General features: G+C 36.5%; 1 protein-coding gene across 13 annotated transcripts in view; it reads right to left on the reverse strand.

The window, feature by feature from the left end:
* Positions 1-16,006, reverse strand: part of PUM2 (pumilio RNA binding family member 2) — a 108,874-nt gene that overhangs the window by 7,661 nt on the left and 85,207 nt on the right. For 8 of the 13 annotated variants that reach the window (XM_030920795.1, XM_030920788.1, XM_030920783.1 and 5 more), the window contains 3 exons: positions 7,332-7,599; positions 4,472-4,601; positions 2,726-2,860 (listed from right to left, as the gene is read on the reverse strand). In XM_030920795.1, coding sequence (XP_030776655.1) covers positions 2,726-2,860; positions 4,472-4,601; positions 7,332-7,599 — 533 coding nt within the window. The remainder of the gene's footprint in view (positions 1-2,725; positions 2,861-4,471; positions 4,602-7,331; positions 7,600-16,006) is intronic. The other 5 variants (XM_030920793.1, XM_030920790.1, XM_030920794.1 and 2 more) reach the window with 1 other exon arrangement.

Consider the following 16,006-nt stretch of genomic DNA (forward strand, 5'->3'; position numbering starts at 1 on the left):
TCTTGCAGTATAATTAGCAGAAACCACTGAAAAGTGAAAATTACTAAAACATACTGCAGGATTACAATGTACATGATCTACATTGAAACAACGTAGTGATGCTGAATTTGCTGTAAACTGTCTTCACCGTGTAAATCATCTGTTAGTATTTATCGGGTGGTAACAAACATGACTAATCCAGAATTCTACACTTTTGCCTTACTTAGTACCATCTCCACCACCAAAGCAATTTTTTAATGGCTGAGTGAGTTTATCAAATACATAGAAAAGGTAAGAAGTTGATGATTACTTATGGGCTATGTGATTTTTACATATTACCTCAATAATTCCCTAAGGAAAGAATTAATGTCAGACTTCTTTGTTCTTTTATAAAATGCTGTTATAATAAAGTGCTTAGGGCCAGGTGAGGTGGCTCACACCTGTAATCCCAGCATTTTGGGAGCCTGAGGCTGGCAGATCACCTGAGCTCAGGAGTCTGAGACCAGCCGTGCGACATGGCCCCGGCTACTACCAAAAATACAAAAAACTAGCTAGGCGTGGTGGCGCGTGACTGTGGTCCCAGCTACTTGGGCGGCTGAGGTGGGAATTCCTTGAGCCTGGGAGGCAGAGGTTGCAGTGAGTTGAGACTGTGCCACTGCACTCCAACCTAGATGACACAGTATGACTCCGTCCCAAAAACAAAACAAAAAAACTGTAAAACTTCATATAGCTTGTAATATTGATCAAATAATCTGTGTGCCTTATTAGAGCAATAAAAGATAGTACTGTGGAGAAACGGAGTACACATATTCAGTCTAAAGGTATTCACATTTAAAATATCTTTCACCCACAGGACTTTCAACTACATTTTGAAGCAACTGCGGTGAATCCTGTTAAGTCAAGCTATAATACAGATGTTTAATTACAAACTAAAATCACTGGGTGCGATAGCTCATGCCTGTAATTCCAGTCCTTTGGGAGGCTGAGGTGGGTGGATCACTTGAGGCCAGGAGCTCAAGACCAGCCTCGCCTTCATGGCAAAACCCCATCTCTATTTAAAAAATACAAAAAATTAGCCGGGTGTGGTGGCTCACACCTGTGGTCCCAGCTACTCAGGAGGCTGAGGCACGAGAATCAATTGAACCCAGGAGGCAGAAGTTCCAGTGAGCCCAGGTCATGCCACTGTACTGCAGCCTAGGTAATAGAGTGAGAGACTGTCTCAAAACAAAACAAAACAAACCAAAACAAAGAAGCCTAAAATGGACTAAATTACAAAATAAAACATGCTTAAGAATCCAAAGGCTGGGGCAGTGGCTCATGCTGCACTTTGGGAGGCCAAGGTGGGTGGATCACAAGGTCAGGAGTTCAAGACTAGGCTGGCCAACATGGTGAAACCTCCTCTCTACTAAAAATACAAAAATTAGCTGGGTGTGGTGGCGCGAGTCTGTAATCCCAGCTACTTGGGAGGCTGAGGCAAGAGAATCGCTTGAACCTGGGAGGTGGAGGTTGTAGTGAGCCAAGATTGCACCACTGTACTCCAGCCTGGGAGACAGAGCGAGACTCCATCTCAAGGGGGAAAAAAAAAGAAAAAAAAAAGGAATCCAAATACTGTTATTCATTAACTGTATCAAAAAAGACTTACTCCTAATGCTTTTATTTTTAAATATCAGACATTTAAAAAATATCTATGCCAATTAGAAACTTGTGGCAGAAGTTTCTAAGCTTTTAAATAATTAAATGTGTTTATATTTCTCCATTGTGACATACCTTAAAATTACTGTAAAACTCAGAATTTCCTCTGGAGGAATAATAGTATTTTCTCACAGATTTTAATGCAGTGATGAATATATACACATATATAGCCATCCATTCATATATTACTATTTACTGAAATTTATTTTTATTGTATGAGTCAAAGACAATCTCTTTCCAAACTTAAACTACCATTATCTTTTAAGAAATAATTATTTCCTTCAGTCTTATGCTTTCATTGTAATAAATAAAGCATATAGTCAGAAAACTGTACTGATCTGGGGCTATAAATTTCTTATTACAAGTCTGTTTAATCTTACACAATAACCCCACTAATTAGTGTTGCTTCACAGTGTATTTTAAAAATCTGGTGGATCAGCATTTATCTTCATCCCCTACTCTCAATATTCTTGTCTATTTCAAATGATTTAAAGCATTATTTCGATCAATAATTCCTGTATTAATGTAAAACATTTAGACTTTCCATCCAATAACACAAGAATATTTCTCATTTAATTTATGTGTTCTCGTTTTTCTCAAAAAAGTATACATTTTAAAAGAGAATTCTTAAGTTACTTTTTTGCTGGGCTATATATTTACTTAAAAAATTTTTCATATATATAAATAAAACTGACATATAGTAATGCTATTGGTTTCAAAAATTTTCTTATAATAGGAACATTAGACACCATCAAAATAAACACTGGAAAATAGTAACATGCATTCTCACATTGCAGAAAATCAAGTAAGCAAGTAGTAATAAAAACACTCATCATTTAACATTCTGCTTGCCACATAGGTGCTAAAATATCTTCATTTAGAAATTATCTACTTTGTGACTTCTAATTAGTAGTGTGCTATTTAGGACACGGTAACAATATTTTAGTCTAGTTGTGGAAATATTTAAGTCATTTTACTTCAAGATTATTGTAAGATTAGAAACGTAGTAATTTAAAAATAGAATAAAATAATACAAAATTTTGTCTTAACTTACAATTACCTGCTGGTCAGAAGAAATAGATTCTAATGCTTTCTGAATAACGCGGCAGCCATACATCTGCAAGGCTAAGGGTAGAACATGACCACGAATACGAGTAGCCAGGGCTAATTTTTGATCCAGACTCCCAAACTGACAGAAAAGATATAACATTAATAACAAGTGACCTTAATATTGCTTTGTTGAACTTGAGTAAGGCAGTGTTTGCAGTCTATTCAATCTATTAGTAATTATGCAGGGCAGGGGCTTTAAGGTAGAAGCTAATTAAGATAGACCAGGAGATGTTTGCAATAATAATTTTATTACTTTTTTGGGTTAAGTCTTACTACAATTTCCTTGTTACAAATATGTTAACTACCTTTTAAAGTAACACTTTTAAAGTGAACATTTTTACAAAACCCTTCATCTTTAATATATAACTTTCTTAGCCATATATTGACCACCAAAACTCTCACCCAGATAATCATCAAACTACATTCTGATATGATTGAGGAAAAAAACTTTTAAGTCAAGCTACAACACAGATGTTTATAGATTTAAAAATTGGCTAAACTGTAAAATAACACACATCTGTAACTCCAAAGACTGTAGTGTTATTCATTAACTACTTCATCAAAGAGTGACTACCAATGCTTTATATTTTCAAATATGAATCGGGATTAAAAGGAAATTTTCATTTAAAGTGGTTCATGTTAACATTTTTTCATGACAAACTATGTCATTTGAACCATTTCTAGCTAGGTGATTCAGTAGCATTAATTATATTCACATTGTTGTGCAACCACCATCACTGTTTGTTTCCAAATCTTTTCCGTGGCCTCAAACACAAATGCTGTATCCATTAAACGGTAACTTTCTAAACCCTTCTTCCTCTAGGCCCAGTAAGCCCTAATCTTCTTTATGCCACTATTAGTTATTCCAGACATTTCATACTGGTAGGTCACTATCAATGTTTGTCCTTTTGTGTGTGGCTTATTTCATTTAAGTTAGTATTTTCAAGGTCCATCCATGTTGTAGTATGTATCAGAACATCATTCCTTTTTATGGAGGAATAATATTCTACAATGTACACATATACCACTTTTATTTATCTATTCATCTGTTGATGGACGCTTGGGCTGTTTCCGCCTTTTGGCTATTGTGAATAATGATGCAATGTATACTGGTGTTCAAGTTCCTGTTTTCAATTCATTTTGGTATACCCCTAGGAGTACAATTGCTGGGCTGTATGGTAATTCAATATTTAATTTTGAGAAACTGCCAAAGTGTTTTCCATAGCAGCTACACCATTTTACATTTCCACCAGCAATTTATGAGGGCTCTAATTTCTCCATATCCTCATCCACATTTGTTATTTTCCGATTTATGTTTTTAGATTACAGCCATCTTAGTAGGTATAAAGTGCTATCTCATTGTGAGATTGATCTGCATTTCCCTGATTAGTAAGGATGTTGAGTGTCTTTTCATGGCCTATTTGGCCTTTTGTATTATTTTACATAGAGAAATGTCTACGCAAGTCTTTTGTCCATTTGTCATTTGGGTTGTCTTTTTGTTGTTGACTTTTAGGAGTTCATTATATATTCTGGATAAAATGTTTATCAGATATATAATTTGTAAATACCTTATCCCTGGCTTATTATCTTTTTTATATGAAAATGATTTTAACCAACTTTCAGAGCTTTTCTTAATATCAAGTATACAACAGCTGGATGGGTGGATATACAAATATGCACGAATCCTTACCTCAAAAAACTTCTGTATAACATAGTTGCCAAAAACATCAGTCATTAATTGATAGGCTGCTTGCAGAATTTCATTAAATACCATCTGTCGCTCGGCTGGAGTAGCTCTCTCTAACTTTTGCTGTATGAATCTACATGGGGAAAAATTTTAATATGACAATATGTTTAATACTCTTGAGTATTACACCCTACCCTTCCACATATATGCACTGCAAGTTATTTCCAGAAATATTAACATACTTTATATAGTGGACAGCTAACTTACAGCAAAAAGGACAAAAGCTATATAGCATTTCTTTATAACACTTTATCTACTAGAGTGACAAAAAACCTGGATTTTTATCTTTCTTAGGTTGGTTTGGTTACATTATAATCAATAAGAAAATTACATACATTTTGCTGCTTATTCATTCATTTTTGTAATATACCAATGTATTACTAAACATCTAACTTTTAGAACATAATAAATGAAATCCTTAGAAGTAAAATTCTTCCAACATGAATGAATTCCTAACCAAGATAGCCATTCTGGGTGATACAAGGCTCATTTGTTACTCTGAAGGAACTGCCAACTAGTCATGCGTTGCTTAACGACATTTCAACTGACAATGAGCCACATATACAATGGTGGTCCCATAAGATTATAATGGAGATAAATTCCTATTGGGTAGGAACTGTCATAACATCATAGTACAACACATTACTCAGGTGTTCATGATGACATAACCCTACTGCACTGTCGGTTTATAAAATTATAGTATGGCCGGGTGCAAGTGGCTTACCCATGTTATCTCAGCACTCTGGGAGGCCGAGGTGGGTGGATCACCTGAGGTCAGGAGTTCGAGACCAGCCTGGTCAACATGGTGAAACCCTGTCTCTACCAAAAATATAAAAATTAGTCTGGCATGGTGGCAGATGCCTGTAAGCCCAGCTACTCAGGAGGTTGAGGCAGGAGAATCACTTGAACCCAGGAGGCAGAGGCTGCAGTGAGCTAAGATCATGCCATTGCACTCCAGTCTGGGTGACAGAGTGAGACTCCGTCTCCAAAAAAAAAAAAAAAAAAAAAAAAAAAAAAAAAAAAAGTGTAATACATACAATTGTGTACAGTGCATATCTGATAATAAACAACTGAGTTACTGGTTTGTGTATTTAGTATACTTTTTATTGTTATTTTAGAGTGTACTCCTTCTACTTGTTTTAAAAAAAAGCAAAACACCCTCAGGTAGATCCTTCAGAAAGTATTCCAGAAAAAGGCACTGTTATCATAGGAGATGACAGCTCCATGGGTGTTGCTGCTAAAGATCTCCTAGTGGAAGAAGACATGGAGTTAGAAGAGACTGATATTGATGATCTTTACTCTTTATAGGCTAATGTGTGCATTTGTGTCTTAGTTCTTAACAAAAAGTTAAAAAAACCGATAAAAAGAAAAAGTCTCATAGAATAAGCATATAAAGGAAACATCTTTGTACAGCTGTACAATGTGTTTCTGTTCTAAGCTAAGTGTTATTACAAGAGTCAGTAAGTTAGCTCAAATGTTACAGTAAACTCAGCCTGGGCAACATAGTCAGACCCTGTCTCTACAAAAAAATTTTAAGTAATTAGCCAGGTGTGATGGTGCGTGCCTGCAATCCCAGCTAGTCGGAAGGCTTAGCTGGGAGGACTGCTTGAGCCCAGGAGGTTGAGGTTGCAGTGAGTGATGATCATGCCACTGTATTCCAGCCTGGGTAACAGAGTAAGACCCTGTCTCAAAGCGGGGAGAAGTTACATTAGGGTTAATTTATTATTGAAGAAAAAAAGTTTTAAATAAATTCAGTGTAGTTGAAGTGCACAGTGTTTATAAAGTCTTGAGGAGTGTAGAGTAACATCCTATGCCTTCGCATATACTCACAACCCACTCACTCACTCACTCACTCAGTCACTCACTCACTCACCCACCCACCCACCCAGAGCAACTTCCAGTACTGCAAGCTTCATTCACAGTAAGTGCCCTACACAGGTATATGATTTTTAAATCTTTTATACTATAGTTTTGCTGTATCTTTTCTATTGTTTATTATGCTTAGGTATACAAATACCATTGTTACAAACGCCTACATTATTTAGTACAGTAACATGCTGTACAGATTTGTAGCCTAGGCGCAATATACAGAGTAGGTGTGTAGTAGGTACACTCTGTAATGTTCACACAACACATTTTCTAGAACGTATCCCCATCATTAAGTGATGCATGACTATATAGGGAGACAAAATTTATACGCCATCTAATCTAAAACAACTTAAAAACTTGAGGTTTACCTTAAAGCTATAAAAAGAGAAAATATCTTAAATTTATTAAATGTGTTACAATTCTATTTTCCTTTCTAAGCTATCTTGACAATGTTAATTCAGATGTATCTCTCATGTATCACATTCGTTTTAATGTAAAAAGGCACCAAATTTTCCTATAACAAATGTGAAATATTTCAACCTAAGCCAAGTCACACTGAATACCAACCTATAATGCAGCACAAAGGCATTTAACATTGCTTGCTGTATTTTTTAAACACATGAGGGTCACTTAAGCCCACAAATGTAATACAGAGTTGATGTAATCAAAATAACCCAATAAAGGGGGCCCTGCTATATTCTCATAACAATATTCTCACTGTAAAAAACTGGAAAACTATAAAAAATTAAAACCTGTATTTTTATAATTTATCCCAACATGAAAGAAAAAACATATAATCCAAACTGAATTTTAGCTCTTAAAAGCTGCCAGCTTTAATGCAGACTGGGCTAAGGATAGTTCAGAAAAATTTAAGCTTTTATAAGGTAGCAGTTTCCAAAGCAAAAATGAAGTGAGAAATATCATAATCACCTACCTAGAACCATGCTGGTCTTGAGAAAACTCAACTATATGTCCAATCAAGTCTCTAAGTTGAAGGTTCGGGAAGCGGTTGTTTCTGAAATCTTCCAATAATCTACTGCGGCCAGAAGGCATAATATCAGACCTATTATACCGAAGCCGGGAAGGAGGAAAGAGCTGGCTGCTGGAGCTAAATAGACTGGAAGTGCTTGAAGCACTTCGATATTTTGCTTCTGCTCCAGGTGCTGCAGAGATATATCGACCACTACCATTTGTCAGTCCTCCTACAACAAAGCAGCTATGGTCAGCAAATATTTTTGACAAGTTAGTCCTCAAATAAAATTTACTTTAGCTACAAATTCAGTCCATAAAGAAATATTTCCCCCCACTAATTCCTACTTGTTATGAAAGAAAATTAAAATTGGGAGGGGAAAATCTCACCCATATACCTCATGTATGTGGCTATATGATAAAGAGACTAGAAAACATGAGAAAAATAAGTATTTGTTCTTCAGTAGCTTAGTTTAGAACTTAATTATATGATCTAGTGTCATATGCACTCTTATCAATGCCAGAACACTGAAACCACCAACAAAATTTTCAGTTACATTAACAAGCAAGTTTAAATTGCTAGCAAACTTACATTTTAAGCCACTGAAATAGACTGAAATTCATTAACATTATTAACACAATAACACTGAGTGTTAAATCTGTACTTTTTGCATTCGGTCATATATACTTTCATGTAAAGATAAATCAATTATTACTTAAACCACGGATGGTATGAACTTTAAAAAGCCACAATATTAGGTAATAAATCTAAATTATACACTATTTTAAGATTTAAAATTTTTTATTTAAAATATTTGACATAAGGTCGGGCATGGTGGCTCATGCCTGTAATCCCAGCACTTTGGAAGGTCGAGGAGGGCGGATCATGAGGTCAGGAGTTCGAGACCAGCCTGACCAACGTGGTGAAACCCTGTCTTTACTAAAAATACAAAAATTACTCAGGTGTGGCGGCGGGTGCCTGTAATCCCAGCTACTTGGGAGGCTGAGGCAGGAGAACTGCTTGAACCCAGAAGGCGGAGGTTGCAGTGAACCAAGATCACGCCACTGCACTCCAGCCTGGGTGACACAGCAACACTCTGTCTCAAAAAATAAATAAATAAATAAATAAATAAATAAATAAATAAATAAATAAATAAATACATATATTAAACGTATTTTATTTTAATATATATAGTTATATATGAGAATGACATAAAGCCACTATTTCACAAACAAGAGTATTAATCAACAGCAGTTATTATTCCTAGAACCTTATCATTTACAACAAATGAATAAAAAACATCTTTAACTTATGTTCCATTCCAAGAAAGAAAATCAAAGAGCAGTCAATAGAAATAAAAATAAATACATGCAGGAAATTTTTAAAATTACAATGAACAGTTTAAAAGTACTTGACAGTGTCCTTTTAAAAAAGAAAAATGTATAGATAGTTGTAAAATACACATTAGTGGAGTTCAGAAAAACAAAATGCACTACCAGCATCATGCTATTATTATATGCAAACTCTATACAGAGTAGTACTATATATACAATCCAGGCCACAGGGTAGAGATGGTCCTAAGGACACACTGTCAGTGCAAAGCTAAATGGAAGTATTAGAGGTCGAAAAGAACTACAAGGACAGAGAGCAGTAAAATAGTCAAATCCTGGAGGGTAAACTGGTTTAGAACATTCCTCTTTCACTTTCTGCCCCTATTGTCCTAACTTTACTTTTCTTCATTGAACTTCCCATTACATAGCATAACATGCATTTATTTATTTGAATCCCCAGTACCATCTCCAATACAAGAGCCATAAAATTACATTAATCCACATGCTAGCTACCTGGTGCCTAGAACAATGTCTAGACCAGCCTAACCTGTTAACATGGTGAAACCCCATCTCTACTAAAAATACACAAAAAATTAGCCGGGCGTGGTGGCATGCACCTGTAATCCCAGCTACTCAGGAGGCTGAGGCAGGAGAATCGCTTGAACCCGGGACACGGAGGTTGCAGTGAGCAGACTGTACCACCGCACTCCAGGCTGGGTGCCAGAGCGAGACTGTCTCAAAAAAAAAAAAAAGAAGAAAAGCATGTAATTTAACAAGCTATCTTACACACCAAAATCTCTAAGATCAAATTCTTGTTTGGTCCAGTCATACATAACTATCTCAGCATCCATTTATGATATTCAAAACGTTCAAGAGTTCAGTGTTTCAATACTGTCTCAAGACTGCCAGTCTTTCCACTTCCATTATTTGTTTACATATTTCCAACTGTTCATAATAACTGATCACTAGCCCATCTGATTCTTTATAATTGGGTCCTTATCACACCCTGCACAGCCACTGGGTTTTCTCTAGCATCCTTGCTCTTTTTGAAGGGCAGGGGTGCTTTGCTTATCATTTCAATCTGGTTAAAAATTTTTTTTCTTAATCAGCTGACTTTCAGATTCACCAATCCATTTTTATACACATCAACTGTATTTTTCCTTTCAAAGTCCATTTTGATGTCACTTTATGATAAAAACCTACAGAATCCGGATACAGTATATGCTCTAAGATCTTCAACCTAGTTTTCAAGTCATTACTCCAAACCTATTTTTCACACAAATTTCTTAGTAGTACCCTGTTCATACCCCCCGCCCACTTACTCGTTACTATTTCTTATCATTACCTCAAACATACCCTTAATGCATTAAAGATTTTCGACACCAAATTCAAAACACATACTCCCCCCAGGAAATGAAGAAGCCAGTTTTATTTGGTACCTTCCAAATATCCTGCCAATAAGCAACAGGAATTTCTCCCCTATCTAGGTATTCTTTGATTTAAATTCTATCAGCTCCTAACAACAGAACTCCTGTGCACATGGTTCACAATATCTATCTAATACTACACTGTCTTGAATTTTAAAAAACCTTAAGACATTCAGTTCTACAAGACTAAGTGGTCTTCTCATACATGAAATTCACAAATTTGGTGGCTCACGCCTATAATCCCAGCATTTTTGGGAGGCTGAGGCAGGCATATAGCTTGAGGTCAGGAGTTTGAGACCAGCTTGGGCAACATGGCAAAACCCCATCTCTACAATAAATACAAAAATTAGCCAGGAGTGGTGGTGTGTGCCTGTAGTCCCAGCTACTTGGGGAGGGTGAGGTAGGGAGGATCGCTTGAGCCTGGGAGGCAGAGGTTGCAGTAAGATGAGACTGTGCCACTGCACTCCAGCCTGGACAACAGAGCGAGACCTTGTCTCAAAAACAAAACAAAACAACAACCCCCACCCGCCCCCCGCAAAAAAAAAAAAGAAAAGAAAAGATAAAAAAAATATTATTCTCCAGAAACTAATTCACTTTAACCCAGGTAAGCATATCTTTTCTCTTACAAATAAGCAAGTGTGTAAAACCCAATTTAAAACATACATTAGACATCTTAAATTTCATTATCTAAATATTGAAAGCAGATCATCTAAAATATCTGGAGATTGAGGGACATCCTATAAAACAGGCCTATACCCTTTAAAAATGTCGTCATAAAAATCAGAAACAGTTTAAGATTAAAGAGCAGTGATGAAAGTAATCTGTGATCCTCCTTTTGACAATGGACCCCCAAATCAATCTCCCTTTCTCTTTCTTATAAAGGTAATCAGTGAGGTAAGTAGCAAAGTTTGAATAAAGTTGGCTGCTTTGATTAGTGGTTTATCAGTGTTAATTTCCTGACTTTAGTAATTGTGGTTTTATATGAAAACATATACTTACTGTCAACAAACATACACTAATGTATTTCTGAGTAAGGGACATCATGCCTGCAACTTCCTTTTTTTTTTTTTTGAGACAAGGTATCACTCTGTTGCCCAGGCTGGAGTGCAGTGAGGCAACCTTGGCTCACTGCAATCTCTGTTTACTGGGTTCAAGCGATTCTCCTGCCTCAGCCTCATGAGTAGCTGGGATTACAGGTGCGCACCACCATGCCTGGCTGATTTTTTTGTTTTTTTAGTAGAGACGGGGTTTCACCATGTTGGCTAGACTGGTCTCAAACTCCTGACCTCAAGTGATCCGCCCACCTTGGCCTCCGAAAGTGCTGAGATTACAGAGGTGAGCCAGCACGCCGGCCCACTTGCAACATCCTTTCAAAAGTAAGCCCAGATAGTGTTGTGGATGAGGGGAAGAAGAGAGGGAGAGAGAATCATACAGCCAATGTGATAAAAGTGGTAACATCTGGAAAACGTGGGTGAAGGGTATAGTTTTGCAATTTTCCCATTAGTTTCAAATTATCCCAGAAATAGTTAAAAACAAACACACAAACAGATCATCATATTCATACTTCTGCTGCTGTCTAAAAGCAGTTATCTTCCGCACCAAAAGTATTAAAGAGATAAGGTCTTTTCATATCATCATTCAGTCCCCACTACCATTCATGACTGTTTAATCACTATCTGCCTAAGAGTGTATATAGGACATCAGTATTATAATTTCACAGATGAGGTCACTATGGTCCAATGGTCCAAAAGGTACGGGACATGCAGCTAATCAGCCAAGACCCTTAGGCCAGAGCTTATCTCATATGACAGTGTGCCAATCTTCTGTGCTATTTACATCTTTCATGTTCATTCATGAGAACTTTAAAATAAAGGCAAACACAATTTTATTAGTAGAAATAACATGATTTTACAGGTTTTCATAATTTCAGAGAAGTCTGTTTTAGAATCCTTCCCTATTAAGTATCATAAGTCAAAAAGATTATTAAAAAATACAGTTGTCTTTCAGTATGCATGGGGGATTGGTTCCAGGACGCACACAAAATACCAAAAATCTGTGGAAGCTGAACTCCAGCATTTTGGCCCTATGTCACCTACGAATATGAAAGGCAAGACCTCCATATCTACAGGTTCCGCCTCCTAACCAAGGATGCAGAATCTGTGGAGATAAGGCAGGTCCTCTGCGGGGCAGGGGGTAGTGGGGGAGACTGTAAGTGAAATAACCACAAAATAATTAAATCTGTCTAGCCTTCATTTTTCACTGTTTTCTACCCTCTGGGATTGGAATGACAGCTACTCAATCTATCAGGCCTGTATATTCTTCTAAGAATAGAGATTCCTGACCCTTACTTAAAACATACGTAATTACTCCTTCTGGATAAATTAAAAAAAAAAAAATCTACCTGAAGGATATTCTGATAGAAGAGTATGGGGACTAATTAATTAGAATAAAAATAATTTAATGTTTCATTTTACAATAGATTTTCAACTACTAATTGCAAATATAAACGAAAATAGGTATGCCCATGCAGTGGCTCAGGTCTGTAATCCCAGCACTTTGGGAGGCTGAGGTGGGCGGATCACTTGAGATTATGAGTTCAAGACCAGCCTGGCCAACATGGTGAAACCCCGCCTCCACTATATATATATGTAAAAAAATTAGCTGGGTGTGGTGGCGTACACCTGTAGTCCCAGCTACTTGGGAGGCTGAGACAGAACTGCTTGAACCCAGGAGGCAAAGGTTACAGTGAGCAGAGACTACACCACTGCACTCTAGCTTGGGCAACAGAGCAAGACCCTGTCTAAAATAAATAAATGAATGAATGAATGAATGAATGAATGAATGAATAATTTTTTTGGGGGGGGGTGTTCCTGAAAAGGATACAACTACACATAGGCTACTAGGTAAGAGTTTATTTCAGAAGCCAAAGCTCTGGAAATCACAATAAATGGAAAGATGATAGCTACAGTAGCCACAGAATCAAAGATACGGAAGGAGTAGCTGGGAACGTCTAAAATGAGGACAGAGTATTTTACAGCATTTAGCTACTTCTACTCCAAAAAGAGGGCAACTTAGTACTTTCAGTTCAGTATTTTCTGATTACTTTTCAAAACTATATGCATGTTGCTCGGCTTTAGTGGGAAAACTTAAAGGTTAAGTGGAGGAAGACAGAACATTGCTTCTCAATATGCACACCAATCACCCTGGGATCTTTACATGTTTCTAAATCCCCATAGGTGGTACTACATGCTAGTCCTTGAAGGTCCATGGCATATAGTAATTAACTATTTTGTTGAAAAAGAAAAAGGCAACTATCTGTGAGCCTAGCTCACATTATTATCTGCACATTAATATGGTCGTGTATACAGTAACTTTTTAAAAGGTAGCTACCATTTGTTGAAGATTTTGTGTTGGAAACTGTGATATGCAAATTTTACGTAAAATGCTGTACTGTGTTGTAGCCTCCAAAAAGTCAAGTTTTTATAAATGTTGCAAGCCATCCAACTGAGGACAAAATTTTTTTCTATTATGTGGCTCAAAGTTCTTCCAGCTTCTACTCCATTACTTAACTGGCTAAGACTTTGGATTCAGACTTGGGAAATCAGGCGGCAAACGGGACAACAGCCCCCCACCAAATACATATTCAAGTTTTAACCCCCTGTACCTGTGAATGTGACGTTCTTTGGGGTAAGTGTCTTTGACTAGTGTCCTTATAAGAAATGGAAAATTTAGAGATGCATGGGGAGAATGCCATGTGATGATGGACACTGATACTGGAGTGACGTATCTATAAGCCAAGGAACATCAAAGATGGCCAGCAACTACCACCAAAACCTAGGAAGAGACAGAAAGGGTTGTCCCCTAGATCCTTTGGAGCATGGTCCTGCTGACATCTTGATTTCAGATGTACAGTCTTTAGAACTGAGTTGAATAAATTTCTATTATTTGAAGCCACCTAGTTGTAGTCATTTGTTACAGCAGTCCTAGGAAACTAATACAAATGTCACCCTGTTTTCTTTAATTCAAGAAAATCAATCATATATTAGCTGGAATATTTTTTTATTTTTATTTTATAAAGAGACGGAGTATGGCTCTGCCACCCAGGCTGGAGTGCAGTTGCATGTTGTTGGCTCACTGCAACCTCTGTCTCTGTGTTGCAGCAACTCTCCTGCCTCAGCCTCCAGATAGTTGCAACCACAGGCGCATGCTGTCATGCCCGCGCAATTGTTTTGTATTTTAGTAGAGACGGGGTTTCACCATGTTGCCCAGGCTGGTATCGAACTCCTGAGCTCAGGCAATCCACCGGTCATGGCCTCCCAACGTGCTAGGATTACAAGTGTGAGCTACTGCGCCCAGCCTAGCTGGAATACTTAATGTCATATACATTTAATATAGTTCATGTACACAGGGTGAATGCTAAAATAAAAATATAAAACAAGGTACAGATAGATAATATTTCTTTCCAGATTAATATATAAATGACTCAAATCTGTGGGGCATTTTCATTTTTTTCCCTCAGAATTTAAAATTTTTTGTATGTCTATCGCATTTAAAGTATAAATCGTTTTTTATGTTTCTGAAATTGGCAGGTGGTTGCACTATTATTTTATGATACATCATTTGTAACACTGCTGTATGAGAATGCTATCCTCTTAACAGCCTATGAGGCAGACATATCGCCATTTTACTTTTGAGACAACAGCTTAGAGAAGCTAAATAACTTATCCAAGAAAGCACAGCTAATAATTAGGCTGAATTTTTGTTTACCATTATGTCTAAAAATTTCATGTAAAGTTGTCAGTCATACTCTGCTATGCTTCCTAGAAAATGTTTACTCTCACATGCTATTCATAAGTCTTCAAAATGACTGAAGCTACATGAGGTATACACTGAATAAAATTTTAATACTTATTATTAACTACACATTTGCCATATGAAGACACAAAAATTTTATTGGAGGAAAGACTAAGGCTACAATGAGTTTAAAAAAACAAAGTAGGCATATATAAAAGTATAATCTTCCACATCATTTTAATAGGCTAATATAAAAACATAAACATGTCAAACATACTACCTTAAAATTGTTAATTTTATGACAATATGCAAACAACAGTAGATGCAAATGACAAGCCAAGTGCTCTAAAATATAAAATAAAAATCTGTTGTTTCCATTTCTATTGCTTGTGATTCTTTTCTATAAGCAATTTTTAAAAATCTTACCTTTTATTATAGTCTCTACTGGTTAAACTTAAAAAAATAAAGGGCAGACTATCACCATAGAAGGTATTTAATAATCTTCCTTTATTCATCAAGGAGCATTTAAACAGAATAAGTGATAACATACTTAGTTAACATAACATACACAGTCTTCAGACTAGTTATGACATCATTTCCATCAATAACCCACCCTGTCAATTTCCATTACACTATCAAAAGGGGGCAACATTGTATAGTTTCAAAAATTGCCTCAATTTTTAATCTTTAGTGAAAATTACCTCTCTTGTGACCGATGGACATGAGAACATTTTTAAAAACTTACCCTTAACCCTGCAAAAGACAGTAGTAGTGGGGTGAGTTCGAGTAGCCTAATAGGAACCTGTTGGTTTTTCCCTGAATATGTCATATAACCCTGTCAGATTTGGCCTAAATTCTTTCCTTTGTTACAATTGGTAACAAGTTAATAAATGAGCAAGCCATATTCCTGCTGAGATTTCAAGGCCAGTTGCCTTTCTAATTGGAGTGAAGAAAAATTATAGGAGCTGGGATTGTTTTCCTTAAACCATAATTACTAAGGATTTATGCAATCCTAAAGCTTGCTTCAAAAGTTATGAATACTGGAATAAATTCTGATCCTACACAAACATTATGGGTACATTTATTA

This window comes from Rhinopithecus roxellana, chromosome 17, assembly GCF_007565055.1.
Source record: "Rhinopithecus roxellana isolate Shanxi Qingling chromosome 17, ASM756505v1, whole genome shotgun sequence".
NCBI lineage: Eukaryota > Metazoa > Chordata > Mammalia > Primates > Cercopithecidae > Rhinopithecus > Rhinopithecus roxellana.